General features: G+C 36.8%; 2 protein-coding genes across 3 annotated transcripts in view; both read right to left on the minus strand.

Moving 5' to 3' along the window:
* LOC117612039 (uncharacterized) overlaps nt 1–8,889 on the minus strand; it is a 30,465-nt gene extending 21,576 nt beyond the window's left edge. For both annotated transcript variants that reach the window (XM_034340680.2, XM_034340679.2), the window contains exons 1-3: nt 8,626–8,889; nt 8,057–8,272; nt 1,485–1,652 (exon numbers count right to left, since the gene is read on the minus strand). The gene's annotated coding sequence lies outside the window, so the exon portion shown is untranslated. The remainder of the gene's footprint in view (nt 1–1,484; nt 1,653–8,056; nt 8,273–8,625) is intronic.
* A 127-nt stretch (nt 8,890–9,016) lies between these two features.
* On the minus strand, nt 9,017–14,388 carry Ctr9 (RNA polymerase-associated protein Ctr9). The gene is made up of 14 exons (XM_034340678.2): nt 14,286–14,388; nt 13,695–13,793; nt 13,378–13,617; nt 12,730–13,302; nt 12,539–12,658; nt 12,136–12,446; nt 11,537–12,062; nt 11,270–11,464; nt 11,080–11,196; nt 10,703–11,013; nt 10,296–10,633; nt 10,039–10,216; nt 9,336–9,965; nt 9,017–9,256 (listed from the first exon to the last, which is right to left on the minus strand). The coding sequence occupies exons 1-14, from the start codon at nt 14,325–14,327 to the stop codon at nt 9,160–9,162; spliced, it is 3,777 nt and encodes a 1,258-aa protein (XP_034196569.1). The 5' UTR covers nt 14,328–14,388; the 3' UTR covers nt 9,017–9,159.
* Between the last annotated feature and the right edge of the window lie 8 nt (nt 14,389–14,396).

The raw sequence follows: 14,396 nt of genomic DNA on the forward strand, positions 1-14,396 counted from the left end.
AAGATTAGCGGGCATAAAAAAGAGCGCCCTTCTGTAATTTCGCGAGCGACGGTCCTCGATAATGAACCGGTTAATCAAACGAGCTTTTAGCAGAATCGATTCTATCCTCGATAACTGTAATTTAAAGCTGTTAAACCGTCCACGATGATTTGAACCATTAACACTTCAAATTTCTTGTATAATTCGAAGTGGTTTCGCGATATTTTCATAAGAACGTACAATATTCATAAAGGAAACACAGAACGGGGTAGCTCACCCAAGGGTTGAACAAGAGAATTTAATTGTTTGACTAAAGAGTTTTAATATTGAAAGAATTCAGGACACCAACCGTGACCTTACGAATAGAAGAATAGCTTTGTAGGTGGCAATTATAGTTGCTTTTCACAACGAAGAGATTCGCAAACAGAGAGCCCGTACTGCAGAATAGTAAATATGTATAGTAGAAACTGTGTATGAAAACTGCTGTTATAATTAATTGTTCCGGTTAAAACTCTATACACTTAGGTCTAGAATCTATAGTAGTTGTTTTACTTTGCGTTAAGTAAAAGCAACTTGTTAAGAGAAATTCGCGGTACTACGCCAACGCGAGACGAAATTCGTTTGTTGCCACGAACTTCACAACGTAATGAGTACAGGATGTAATTTACACTTCGCGTTGTTGTATGTAAATCATACGACATTTACCTTTTGTTCAAACATCGGCTAACCAATATTCATCACTGGTTGAATCGTTGGTTCGTTTCATTTCATTTAACGAAATTCACAACTTTACGAGGCTGGCTTGCATTTTACAAAAGTTGGCTCGGTTATATGAAAATGAGGCGCTTTGAGTGCACGAAATTTTCGTGTCGCTTTTTTTTAATGTGCACGTATATCAACGTAATACTTCATGTTGTGCAAAGTTACGTACGTCGAAAATTAAATCAAATGTTATAATGTCAAAAATGTGGAAAATGAAGTAATATTTTCAAGCTGCTTGTCAGAGAAGATATTTTATAAATGCATATCTTTGTATAAACGTTCACAGTTTATTAATAATAACCTGAGCGCGTATGAAATAATTATTGACGAATTTTTCACGAATTAAGTAGTATAAGTAAACAACAGCCGCGCCAGATCTAATGGGGTTTCTTTAATGTTTATTGTGTCCGTATTAGAGAAGAAGCTTTGTTAGAACCGCGTTCAAACAGGGTAAGATTTTAGGGTATAAAACAATTTTAACAGCTCCCTGTAGGAACAGGGAAGAGGGTTCTTTTGTTTCGAAGAAAAAGCAACGCCTCCATCGAATTACATCTTACAATCCAATTTGTAAAATCGTCCCTCTATTTCCAACAAGGAAGAGTGTTTTCCAACACACTCGAGGAATGTTTCTTTCTCCTCGATTTATCGATTTCTATTTATTCGTCACTAATTAGTCCTTGAGTCTAAACGAAATTCTAAAGCCCCCCAGAGAAACGCGGAGAAGAAATTTAGTGTTTCCTTACCGAATGAAAGTAGAACAGAGACCAGCACTGTATTACCGAGTTTCCAGCCCGATTTATAAAGTCGTTTCTTCTCGTTAGAAAATGTCTTCGAACAGTCGCGAAGTGTCTCCATTTTTCTCTTCTTAATTTCATTTGCCAGACAGTTCCACCAGGCTCGACCTTTCCTTTCTGTAACAATTTAAACGATTATCAGAATCAAACTACACTTTGTTGTTCTTTCAAAATTTTAGGTCCTTTTTTTTTTAATCAAAAATGATCGATAAACAAAAACATGGTCTGAATTATCACAAATATCAAACGAAGGCAACAAATTGTTTGCAATGTCACGATTTTAGCCTTGAAACGGGATCGTTGAATATTTGCAAGAACGAGTAACCTTCGTTTGCAAATGAGCGACCGCAATTTATCAGGGATCGTGAAAGAACGCCGTGAATATTTTGTTTTTATCAGGACCGAACGGTTTTGCTGTTTTCTCGTCGCAACGAGAAGATAATGGCGTGATAAATCTCAGTTAAAAGCAACTGGTGCACAGATACTGGTGGAATCACTAGATAACAGAAACACGACCCTTTTTCATGCGATCGCATACATGTATCTTATCGTGATACATTTCATGTTAGAGGTGTTTTAAAGTTGCCAGTTTTCTGAACATTCCGCTTTTCGATTCGGAAAATGTTCAGAACGGGTTCTTTTTCATTCGAACTGTTTTTTTCGTTCGAACGAGATTCAAGTGCTTCTTGCGCAAAATGTTTTATGGGGAAAAGTCAATATTTAAGAAAATAATTCTATCGATTATTAACAGAAGTGTTCGAAAGTGTTGATAATTTCTTATGGAACTCGCTGTATAACACTTTTAGACAGCAACATTTATCAAACTTTATTCGTAGTTGGATTACCATATATATTGCTGTTAATGGAAATCGAGGCGGGAAGGATGACAGAAGAATGAATCTTTTCTCACGTCACGTTGTAGAGCAACTTTCTTTCTTGCTCGGCAATCGAATTTCGATTTCAATCAAAAGAACACGCTAGACGGCTCTCCGTCAAGTTGATATTTGCCATGAAAATGAGTTTGGAAATTAAATTTCGCTCGACGCGAGCCGGCGATTAATTTACAAAGCTTATTAATGAACTTCTTAAAAGAATCGATTGATATTTGACGAGTTACCGTTCCGTTATTTTCCAAGGAATAAATGTCATCCTCGATCAGCCGATCGTAAGTTAAATCAATTTTCATGCATCAACGTTTTTAATCTCAATAATTGATTGACCTTCGTATAAAAAGAAAATAACGATAGCCTCTTGAATGGCACGTTACGCTTTTCCTTGATCGTATTACTTTCTGTCGTAGTCCTGACAACGCTCGATCGACGTCGCTTCGAAGACACCATTAGCATTGTTCCTTTTTCCGTTCCTCTTGAAATGGTTCTTACGCTTGCTGTCACTTTATCGTGCTCCCTATTGAGTTGTATCTTGCAGATGTTTCTTCTTTTGTACATAGTGCCACAAAAATTGCTCCTTTTTCCAGGGGATACGTAAGATACCGTAAACTGTTTCAGGAAATTCTGGAAACGTTTACACAATTGCTCTCGGTGAATCAAATTGGACAATAAAATAAGTATTACCCGAAGCTCCCTGAGAAGCATCACGTTTCGATATAGCTGTTTCAAACCCGTGATACTTTCGTTGATTCTCTTGCAATGTACGAGAACGCGAGTTGTTTGTTACTTTTCCTCTCAATTTCGTTGTATCGCCGTTGGAAAAATAAAGACTCAATTCTATCGTTTGGGAAGCGAGTAATAATAACAATATCGTTTTATACCGAGAATGATTGGCCAAATGAAAACAAATATCAAGGAATAAAAAGGTGATCTGGAAATATCGCGAATATTGAGAAAGAAATTGCTCATCTCCAGACATCCGCACATTCTATATCTGTTGATCGCGCTTTAACAATTGGTGCAATGTGAATATATGTTCGATTTAAAGAAACTTCGTATATTCGACTTTCCGCTTGTGAATAGACTCGAGGATGGCTCAAGAACGAATGAACGTACGGTCGCATTTCAGCACGGCTGCCGGTGTTCGCCGATAGCTCGAGTGTTTATTCGAAGGGATTATCTCTACTTCGAGTGCGCCATCAACTCTACCGGATTCTATCTTACACTAAGTCGTATAATTAATGATAGATTTTCAAACGGTATTATGTTACGATTAGTAAATACAATTATTATCGGTTCTACATTGGCAATTTAACAATAACAGAAGTTAGGTAATAAAATAACTAGGCAAGCGATTGATTTGCAGTAAAAGTAACATTAACAGAGTTGAGACACAATATAGCAATTAAAAGTAGTGTTTAATTGTTGATAATGTGGCGGAACACGAATTCAAAGCTCACGCGATAGCGTAATTCCAATTTCTCTCATAGACTTAACATGGGTATCGGTTTCTGTGCACTGTGATCGGCTTGCAAAGAATGGTCAAAATTGATAATCTAGATTTTGAATTAAAAAGTCACAAAAATCCCAATTAATCGTTTAATAGCGGAGCTTCGCTCCAACTATACCATTTGATTTCCCTTCAAAGGGGTAAAGAACATGCCTTCGACCTATTTCCAATGCATTCCACAGTGGATCAGGACTCACTGACCTCGAACAAATTGCTACCACTTTGTTTTCAGATGCAAATACCATTTGGAGGCTTCATTCAAAAATTCCAACGTGTTCCTTGAGCAACAAATTACACGCAACACTAGTTCTTTCGTTTCAGCTTCTTCTATAGAAAACGATAAAATAAAATTGATATTCTTGAATTATCGAATGATTTGATAAAAGGAATTTTTCAAGAGGATTGTTTTTTTCTATATTTCAATGACCCCTGGCTCCCGGGCGAATATAAAAATACTGGAAAAATTGTTGGAGCATCTGTTCGTGACATGAAATTCAAGTGACGTCATGCTTGAATTCCCCTGCTGGTGGAATGCACGCTTCAAAAATTGTGAAAATATTTGTTTCGTTGTTTAAAAAGTACGAAGAATGAAACACTCGCGTTGGGGTTTCATTCGTATGTATATATACAGCAACTTTAAAATTTTCATCGGCCAGTGACTCCTGAAAGCTTTAGATCAACCCTGTCCGCTTCCTTCGACCATTATCCTGCGCAGCTTTCGGTTTCTGACCTTTTGCTTCTGTTGAATTTCTACCATTGACCTAGTATCTTATGAGCCAAGGGATTTGAAACTGTAATTAATTCCTACAGATAACGTAAAACGAGATCAAAATCAAATCTGGGATAATATAATTGGGATTTGAGAAAATTTCCTAGAATAAGATAATTGTACGGTGAAATAACGTATCTCAAAATGGAAATTGTGTCCTATTTGCAATAATATTGGGAACCTGATGAATATTAAATGTACGTATGCTGAAACACTAGCACAGGTCAATATTTGCTCTATGATTAATTCAGTGTTGATTGGGATTATTATTCGGTATACCCTGTTCTGTGGAACAATTACGAATAAAGAGGATATTTGATTTTCAAAGGAATGGACAGGCGTGTAATTGGAATCGCTTTTCAGTTGAATGGTAGCTCGTCGTGTGGCTTTCTGAGTTTCCATGATACACTGGGGTAACGGATTACGCAAAGAACTCAACCGACTGGATCATACATAAACTTGTAATTGCAACCTTGCATCAAAATACGTTCATTGTGGCTTCTTGTGGCTGACGGGGTGACACAACTTCGCTTATTTTGCTCGTGGATTACGTTAACCCTTTTGAAGATGAATTATGTCATCGCTACGTGGCCGAACGTGGGCGGTGAAATATGTGTATACGCGAATAGACGAGAAATAAATCTGGCCTGATGGGAATAATTGTGCGTACGAGCCCCTTCATTCGGTTAATATCAAAAGCTCTCCAAAAAGTTACAATTCGCGTACGTTTTAATCTCCGCAAATTTCTGAAACCGAGTGGCGAGCACAAGTGAAACGTTTGGATTAACGAAAATTTAACATTATGTTACGTGAAAAAAGGGAAATAGCTCAAGGTTGAAAGTGCAGAAAGCTTTCGTTGTTGAAGTAAATATTAATAATTAGATGCTCGTGGAATACGAGGAGAATAAGCTCGGCGTGAAACGACAAGGATAAGTCCAAGCTCGCCGTCGAGAGCAAATAATGTTATAATTAATTTCAAGTTCTCGCAGCCAGAAGAGAAATAAGAATTTCGTGTCTGTATAGCTTGGAAAATGTCAGGGTAAAGTATGCTTCTTAGCCTTTGGAGCAAACAGAATCGCGATTGTTGTTGTCGTTAGTTGCTCTTTCAAAGTTTCAATTTATATCTTATATCGCGGTAGGCGCGGTTTGACTTTCATGGACGAAGTAATATCGCGAGCTGCTTTTAATAATCTTGAAGTTTCTTCCGCTGATTTTTGGAATCTAACGAAATTTCGTTGCACGAAAGAACATTCATTCATTTCGCGAAGAGATACCGATATCACTTTTCTCTATGACCCTCGTCTTTCCTTTGTACATAAAGCAAAAAGTAATTTGTTTATTCAAGGTCACATCTTCAGATCTTAGCTAGAATGTTACGCTAATTGCACTCGAAATCTTTATTTCTGCAGACAAAGGCCTGCTTTGATATTAATAGCGTGCATGAAATTATACATCGGGAGTGGAAAATCAACGTTGAAAACTGAAAACACGCCGACGAAATCTGAATATGGTGCTTTGTGAAACAACAATATGTAGAGTTGTTTAAACGCGTATCTAACTTTCACACTGTAGTTTATACAATTAATTAACCGTTTACATTAAAATTTCACCTCAGGTATTTTGCTTGCAGCTATTTAATCATAAAACGCTACACGTGTTCGGTTGATTTCTGTTTCGCTTTATTAAAATTTGTTCCAATCAAAATTCTATACCATAGAATCTATGGACTCCTACGGAAATTGATTTTCTGAGATCAATATACTTTGCTAACTTTCTCACTTCGTAAGGTAAACCACGACTCTATATAAAGAAACGGAAAAATGATAATCAGACTCGACACACGTTCGTCTATCCGAGGGGCAATGCCTGAGAGAAGAGGTTATCGAATAGAACACACATTTTTCAAGACCCTTCGGTTTATAAGTGGGTCACTGGTGTCCGCATAATACCGTTCGATCCCCTTCGCACTGAAGAAATATTGCATTCCGCATCTTTTCGAAACGGGGTCGAACACAGGCTTTCAAGTTGCACAAGCTCTTTGGATTTTGTGACTCATTATTATCGTACAGCTACGTAATGGAGAACCTTGTTTCATGAATAATGGATGAATCTCTATGTTCCATAAACATTTTTCAATTACACCGGCTATTACTTGTGAAATGAACAGGCACAAAATTTCATTATGTTTCGAACGAAAAAAAAAAAGGATTAAAAAGGTTACATCGTGTCGAGGATTAGTGATAATCTTTGTTCAGGTGTTTGATGAATTGTCGAGGCAAAAGTGACGGAAAAGATTTACACGATACAGATTAAAATCAGACTGTTGTGAGATGAAATATTGTTACTATCATTTTCCGATATTTTGCAAAATATGTAAATGAAAGAAAAAAAGAATAAATAATTATTATTTTAAAGCTGATTCGAAATTATTATCGTTGAATTAATTCACGTCGTTCCCTTCTCCAATAAAATTGAATATTGAACGATAGCTCGTTATTTTCGGCATTTGCCAGATTTCTGTGCGTTTTCAAAAGGATCAAAGAAACACCGAAAAGCGTTTTTACGTTGATCACGTTTGCTCGTTGTAACGAAACCCCTAATCGTGAAGGGAAACAGCAATCGTTGTTTGTCGTTTCCTCTAACGAACAGAAATAAAAAAGAAATCGGTCAATTTATAGTGGCAGCCGTTCGGCAAAAGGGACACGTTTCTGATTTTATTTCCGTTTCAAACAACCTCGAAACACCGAGTCTGTAAATAAGGATTTCTAAAATATCGCTTTATGCAGAGTACAGTGAAATGATGATAAAGTAATTGCAACTACATCCTCGTTTGTTCGCCGAAATTTCTTGTAAAAGTTTGATCAAGCAGATAGAATGTTAAACATGCAAATTCAAGACCAATCAAAACTCGCAGCCGCGGGACTATTCTATTTAACCAGTTTCAAGGTACCCGAGAGATGATAAATAATTCTCTTCCAAAAGTTTTGAACTTACCGAGAAAGCAAATAATTCTCGAATATCTGTCATGCATTATAATGTATAACACAAAAATGCCTGAAGCCTAATTAAAACTTTTATCTTTTCAACGTAACAGGCTGTTCTACGAAGATAATAATGTTCATATTGAATCAAGTTAATTAACTGACAGAATAACAGAAAGTGTATATAAAAAAAAAGGAACGACGGCTAAAGACGTTTAGCGAAGAAAAAAGAAGACAAAGACGAAGGTTTTGCAGTCGAGCACGAAAAGGAGAGAAATAAATCCAAACTCTTGGGAGTTGAATCGAAAGGGTAAACATTTCGAGCACTCAGAATCTTCGTAGCTTGAATAAAAGTGATATCCTTTCCTTACCTTCATTGTGTTTTCTTTCACTCCATCCCCGTTTTTTTCTTGCTTTCATTGCAAACTGCTTCAGGATTTTTCTGTCTGCGAAAGTACACAGCATATACTTTGTGGATTACGTCTATCCAAAGGCTTAAACGTTATAATAGAATGATAAAGTTCAGCGATGTTTAACAATGTTTAACGTGATATTTGGAGTGGATTTTCCAGGCATTATAATTCCATCTGAAAATAGTGTATCGGTTTGTTTAGAAAATAAATTGAAACAGAAACACACAAGTAAAACAAAGTAAAAGGTCATGTATGTCATTAACCGCAAAAAAATTAATAATTTATTTCGCGTCGACTATCTAGATCGATATTTTGACGTATGGGTGATTAATATAAATTCAGACATTAGCTTCAATGTTTTATTTGTGGTTTTTATATAAAACAATTTATTCGTTGTGAACACAACCTCATATATTGTTTACATTACAACTGGTTAATGTAATTAAGAAAAATTATATTCTACAAGTTTTGTCTTTTATTAAATATATCTTTAATCAACTTAAAAGTGCAAATTGAATTAAACCTACCTGTTTATTGTACAAAATGTCAACAAATTAATAAAGAAGCAAAATGTGTTTGTAGAAATCCAATTAAATTGAAACTTTTCGAATGTTACAATCATCTCCCGTCACGAATCAATTCTTTTTAAAATCACATTGAAAAACGGAAATTTATTATTCTCACATTAAATTGTTAAAATTGCAACTGAATAATACCGGCAATAAACAAGAACACCGAACAAAACGTTACGTTGATACGCGGTTATGTTTACTCTCATTCGATTCGAACCTCAGATGTATACATCGATAATCTCGAAAAAGGATCGAACCACTGCGATATCGAAGCGACGCCAATTGCCCAATATCGGGCGCCATTTTAACCGCCAAAGTTGTTGGTCAGTTCGAACGGTGTTTCTTTTTCGAATATAACACGCGTTACGATATATTTCACGGAAGTTATATGTGCAATCGGTAAACTTTACCCGTACAAAAAGTGTATAATGCACAGTTAAAGTGAATCTTTCGCGAGTGTTTCTAATTCCTTCAACTCTAACATTGAATTTACTCGCTGTCGCTTCCACCACCTCGATCTGAACTTGAATGGCGAGAACCAACGTCACTGCCTGATACGGATTTTCTGGATTCTGGAGTAGCAGACCTGAAACAACAAATCATCAATCATCAAAAGCTGCATCTTCGTACGAGTAAGTAGATTTTAATTATTATTATATATTTACCGGGCTGAACCACTAGGACTGCGACTTCGCGAACCACTCTTTGATCTTGAACCCGAACGCGATCTGGACCTCGAAACAGATTTGGATTTCGATCTGCTTTTGCTCCTGGATTTTCGTCCCTCCGATTGCGAACCGCTTCTTGATCCTGATCTTGACCTCGATCGTGAGCCTGCCTTTCCCGAACCAGCAGGTGATCCTGATCTCGATCTCGATCCACTTGCTGCGGATCCTGATCTCGATCGTGGATGAGATCCGCTCTTCCTTGATCCACTTCGCGACCTTGATCGCGATTGACTCTTCCTTGACCCTGATCTTGACCTGGAACCCGATCTCGAACGGGATCCGCTCTTTGCCGAGCCTGATCTAGACGGACTTCTTGATCGCGATTGACTCCTTGATTTCGAACCTGAACGCGACCTGGATCGCGACACGGATCGAGATCGAGATCGAGACACTGATCGTGACTGAGATTGTGATTGAGAACGCGAACGCGATCGTGAGGTACTTCGGGAACGGCTTCTGGATTTTGATCTGGAACGAGATCTAGATCCTGAAGCACGAGAACCTTCTGAATCAGATCTGATTCTTCTGCTTCCGCGGCCACGACCACCTTCGTTACCGCTTTCACCTCTGTAAAATATATTTTGATGCGTTTAGTACATTGCGGTTAGTGTAATCATTATATTGTCTCGCGTATGCTTACCCGCTAGCAATTTTAAGACCCCCTGAATCACTGTCAGATTCACTAGTTGATATGGTTTCTTTAGACAATGGCATTTTGCCCTTTGAAGTCTCAGCAGTACTTTTTCGGGATGCTCTATCCTTCCTGTTGGTTCTAGTTTTCCTTCCACGTTTTGGCTTGGGTCGGTCGCTTTCTGAACCTGAACATTGAAAATAGTTTTGTTGCATTTGCAAGTGTTGGGTTTTCTTCTTATTACTGAAGACTATAAATCATCTTACCACTTTCTCCACTAGCCGCTTCCTTCTTACGTCTTCTTTGACCCTTGCCTTTCCTTTCTTTGCGTTCGCCACTCGCTTTCCTTTTGCGTTTCCTTTCCCTCGGTGCTTCTTCTCTACCCTCGTCTCTTCCTGAACCACCACTATCACTAATATACTGATCAGTGCGTACTCTCTTTCCTTTCTTTCCAGGCTTCTCTGAAGGCATTTCGCCAAATACCAAAGCGTTCTTGGTCTTTTCAACATATTCTTGACGTTTCTGTAACATTTCTTCTTCCTTTTGACGACGCAATTCCTCGAGCTTTCGTTGTTCTTCAGTCTGACGCATTTTGAATGCTTGCCTATGATAAGATTGTTATTATCACACTGATAAACTCGATAAACTAAGTGTCAATAGAGTTTAAGCTTACCTTTCTTCCTCTTGTTTTCTTCTAAGCATTTTCTCTTCCTCGTCCAATCTTCTAGCTCGAGCAACATGATATTGTGCTTGAGATAGTAAGTCCTGACATCTTCTCGCTTCTGTTTCTGCAAGTTGTTCCATTCTGTCTCCGTGTGTCGATAAGTATTGGAAATACTTATGCGAAAGTCCTAGTTCATGAACTGCTTGCAGTACAGTTGTCAAAGTTGACTTCTCGTCTTTCAAAATCTGCGTCGCCAAACGTTGAAGTACAAGCGCAATGTTGTACAGCAAAACCGTATCTTGTGGTGCTACTCTTCTTGCCTAAATATTCATTGGTGTTTTTATTGAATGAGTATACTCATAAGGCAAATGTATATCTTGATTTACCTTTAATAATGTTAATTTTGCTTCCTTCAATTTACCAGCCTTGAAGTAAGCTCTTCCGAGATATTGCAAAACTTCGACGTGGTGATATTTGTAAAACTTACGAAGACAATTTTCGTACTAGCAAAGCACATTTATTAATTAGTATCATTAGCAATATTCTGTAACAGTAAATGTGACAAGTTAAAGTTACCATTTGAATAGCGCTAACAAATTGTTTTTGCTCGACATAAATGTGTGCAATGTTTAACCAAACATCGCAAAATTCTGCTGTTGCTTCTCGAACCTGAGCAAAAATATCTCTGGCTTCATTTACACAACCTTTGTGCGCTAACACCGCTCCGATTCCGTTCGCCGCCCAAATATTTTTAGGATCATTTCGCAAAACCTAAAAATTTCGATACATATATCCACTGTAGATAGAAATTCTCTTTACAAATAGTAATTCTTATTATAATACCTGTTTATACATGGCCAGTGCTCTGTCTTGATGACGCTTTTCTCGTTCTTTATCCTTTCCACTTTGATGCAATGTTTGCAACCAAATGTTGCCCAAGGCGATCAAAGAATAAGCATCGGTACTGGTCGATGGGTTTTTAAGAATTCTTTCGAATTTCTTCTGTCCAGGGCCCCATTCCATTTTGGCTAAATGTAAATTACCCAAAAGGGACCATGCATCTGGATGTTCATTGTTTATTCTCAAAGCATCCTTGAACCAATCGGAAGCTTCATAAATTTGCCCTTTATCTCGGGCCATACAGCCAAGTCGTAAATAACAATCCACATAATTTGGATGTTCCTTTAAAATGTCTTTGTACAATTTCTCTGCTTTATCGAAGACACATAAGGCTTCGTTTAAACGTGCTAAATTATACGTTGTTGTAACCGCGATTGAATTATAGTATACAGAATCATGTAAGGCATCGGTTTTAGAACGTGCTAAAGATTCCTCCAAATTTTTTCTAGCTTCTTCTAAATTCCCAAGTCTGAAACATACGATAAGCGTTATCGAAGAAAATATATAATGAACAAAGTTGTAAAACAGAACATTGTGAATACCTATAATGTAGAGCTCCAACATTATTTAAAATTTCTGGCGGTATATCCGCCTGAACTTTTTCTTTCAACATTCTAGTTGCAGTACCATATGCATTTAAGGCTGCGTTAAGGTCACTTTGTTCTAATATTTGAGCTAGTTCAATCCATGCTTCGACATCATCGGGAAACTGTTCTGTTACTTTTCGGAGATGATTTTTCGCAATGTCTCGTTTCGATTGAGAACTTGAATTAGCATATAACGAACCGAGAATTTTCATCGTTTCGTAATTGCCAGGTTGGGCTTTCAATACTTTCTCAAAACATTGTGCAGCCTGTAAGAAATAACAGTAATTTTGTTCTGAATTTAGTTGGTATTTATTGTACTGTTTAGTATACTATAAAAAAAATAATACGTTATACTTACATTTTCTGCATCACCGCGATAGACGTACATTTGACCTAAACCAAAGTGAGGTAATACAAAAACTGGGGGTGCAAATTGAGTTGCTTGATAATAGTATTGGAAAGCTTGATCATAGTCGCCCTAGAATAATTGAATTACTTGTTAAAACTTTGATAAATATATAAATTCATTTATACTGAAAATAAACTTACCTGAACATGAAATGCTCTGGCTAATTGATAGCAACTCTCGGCGCGCATAGCTTCATTTTCGGTATTGTGAAATGCATGAAGTGCCAAATGCTGTACTTTATTATAGTCTTTTTTAAAGAAGAAATGATTAGCCAAATGGTTTAACACCATAGGATTTGTGGAATCAATTGTATAAGCTTTTGATAACATTTGTACACCAGTTCTGATACTTTCAGGCTGTTGTTGGTTCAATTTCAAAACTGAAAGCCCAACCAATGCTCCAACACATTGACCATCTAATTGTAAAGCTCTTTCAAATGCTAGACGTGCCTTTTCTTGATTATTTAACTTCATAAAACAGTGTCCCATTCCTAATCTTACAGCAGCTGGGCAATTTGGGTTTGTTCTTAATGCCTTCTTGTAAAAGGCAAGGGCACCACGATAATCTTTTTTGTTGAATGCTATGCATGCTTTACCAAGTAAGGAGGGAATATTGTTGGGAGACTGATTCAGCACAAAATTAAATTGGGCATCTGCTTGATCCATTTTATCCCCCTCCAAGAGGCAAAAGTAAGCTCGGCCAAGTAAATGATTCTTTAATGTAAAACATATTATTTAAAAAATATTCAAACAATTTTAAGCACCAATTACATTATAAACAACATGTACCTGGTCATACATAATGATCTTATCAGCTGTTGTATACAATAGTGTGGCTTTTGTGAACAGATCCCTTTTCTTATCTTTATTCTTCTCTCTGTTGGCTTCTTGCACATAATATGCAGCCAACATATCCAATGCACGCATTTGATCTTTTTCATAGTCACGGTAATCAATATTAGCATCAATTCGAGAAGACTCAAGTATTTTAATAAAATCTTCAATTTTGTGTTGCTTGTAATATTCAAGCTACAATAAAAATCAATGTGTTTTACTATGTGATACTTCTCTATTACACATATTCTTAAATAATTAAAGATACATACGGCCAAATTGACCCAGATGTTAAGCTGTGCATGTTCTTGGCGTAAAATTCCAAGAACTTCATCACCCTCTGGTAACTGATCTAGGTAGAGTTCTATTACCTAATAGGATGCAATTTAAGGATTAAACTGATGTTTACATAATACTGATCAATGTAGATGTGGATAGGCATTTAATTAGACAAAAGTGTGTAAAACATTCAATTTATTAAAGAACTTCAAATAACAACTAATATTCAGTTTTCTATACAAAATACAAATAGAGGATATAATGAAAACAGCAGGAACCAAATAAAGCCAATAAATTGGATGAAAATAATTTGGTTAAAGTGAAATAATAATGGTTACAGTATTTTATTACAGAACAAATTGTGATGTGTTTAAATAAATGTGATGTATATAGTGGTATCTAATGTGTACAACGTATTCGACAAGCATCCTGTTTGTAAAGGTTAGGTTCATGGAAAGGTCTTCTTATCACGAATCTTTAAGGAATCTCAAGATGCGTTTAATGGATGTGCAACAGGAACAGTTTACTTAACTCCTGACGCCTTAAAAATAATAAAATTGAGAATTAGGAACAGAAATATTCACCTCGTCTGTATCGCGTAACGGAATCTCTATAGAACCCGCCATTGCGGCTTCATCACTGATTTTTACTACAGTGTGGCCAACAAGTACAGTCAACAAGTGTAGCCAATAGAT

The sequence above is a fragment of the Osmia lignaria genome, chromosome 15 (genome assembly GCF_051020975.1).
Source record: "Osmia lignaria lignaria isolate PbOS001 chromosome 15, iyOsmLign1, whole genome shotgun sequence".
Taxonomy (NCBI): domain Eukaryota; kingdom Metazoa; phylum Arthropoda; class Insecta; order Hymenoptera; family Megachilidae; genus Osmia; species Osmia lignaria.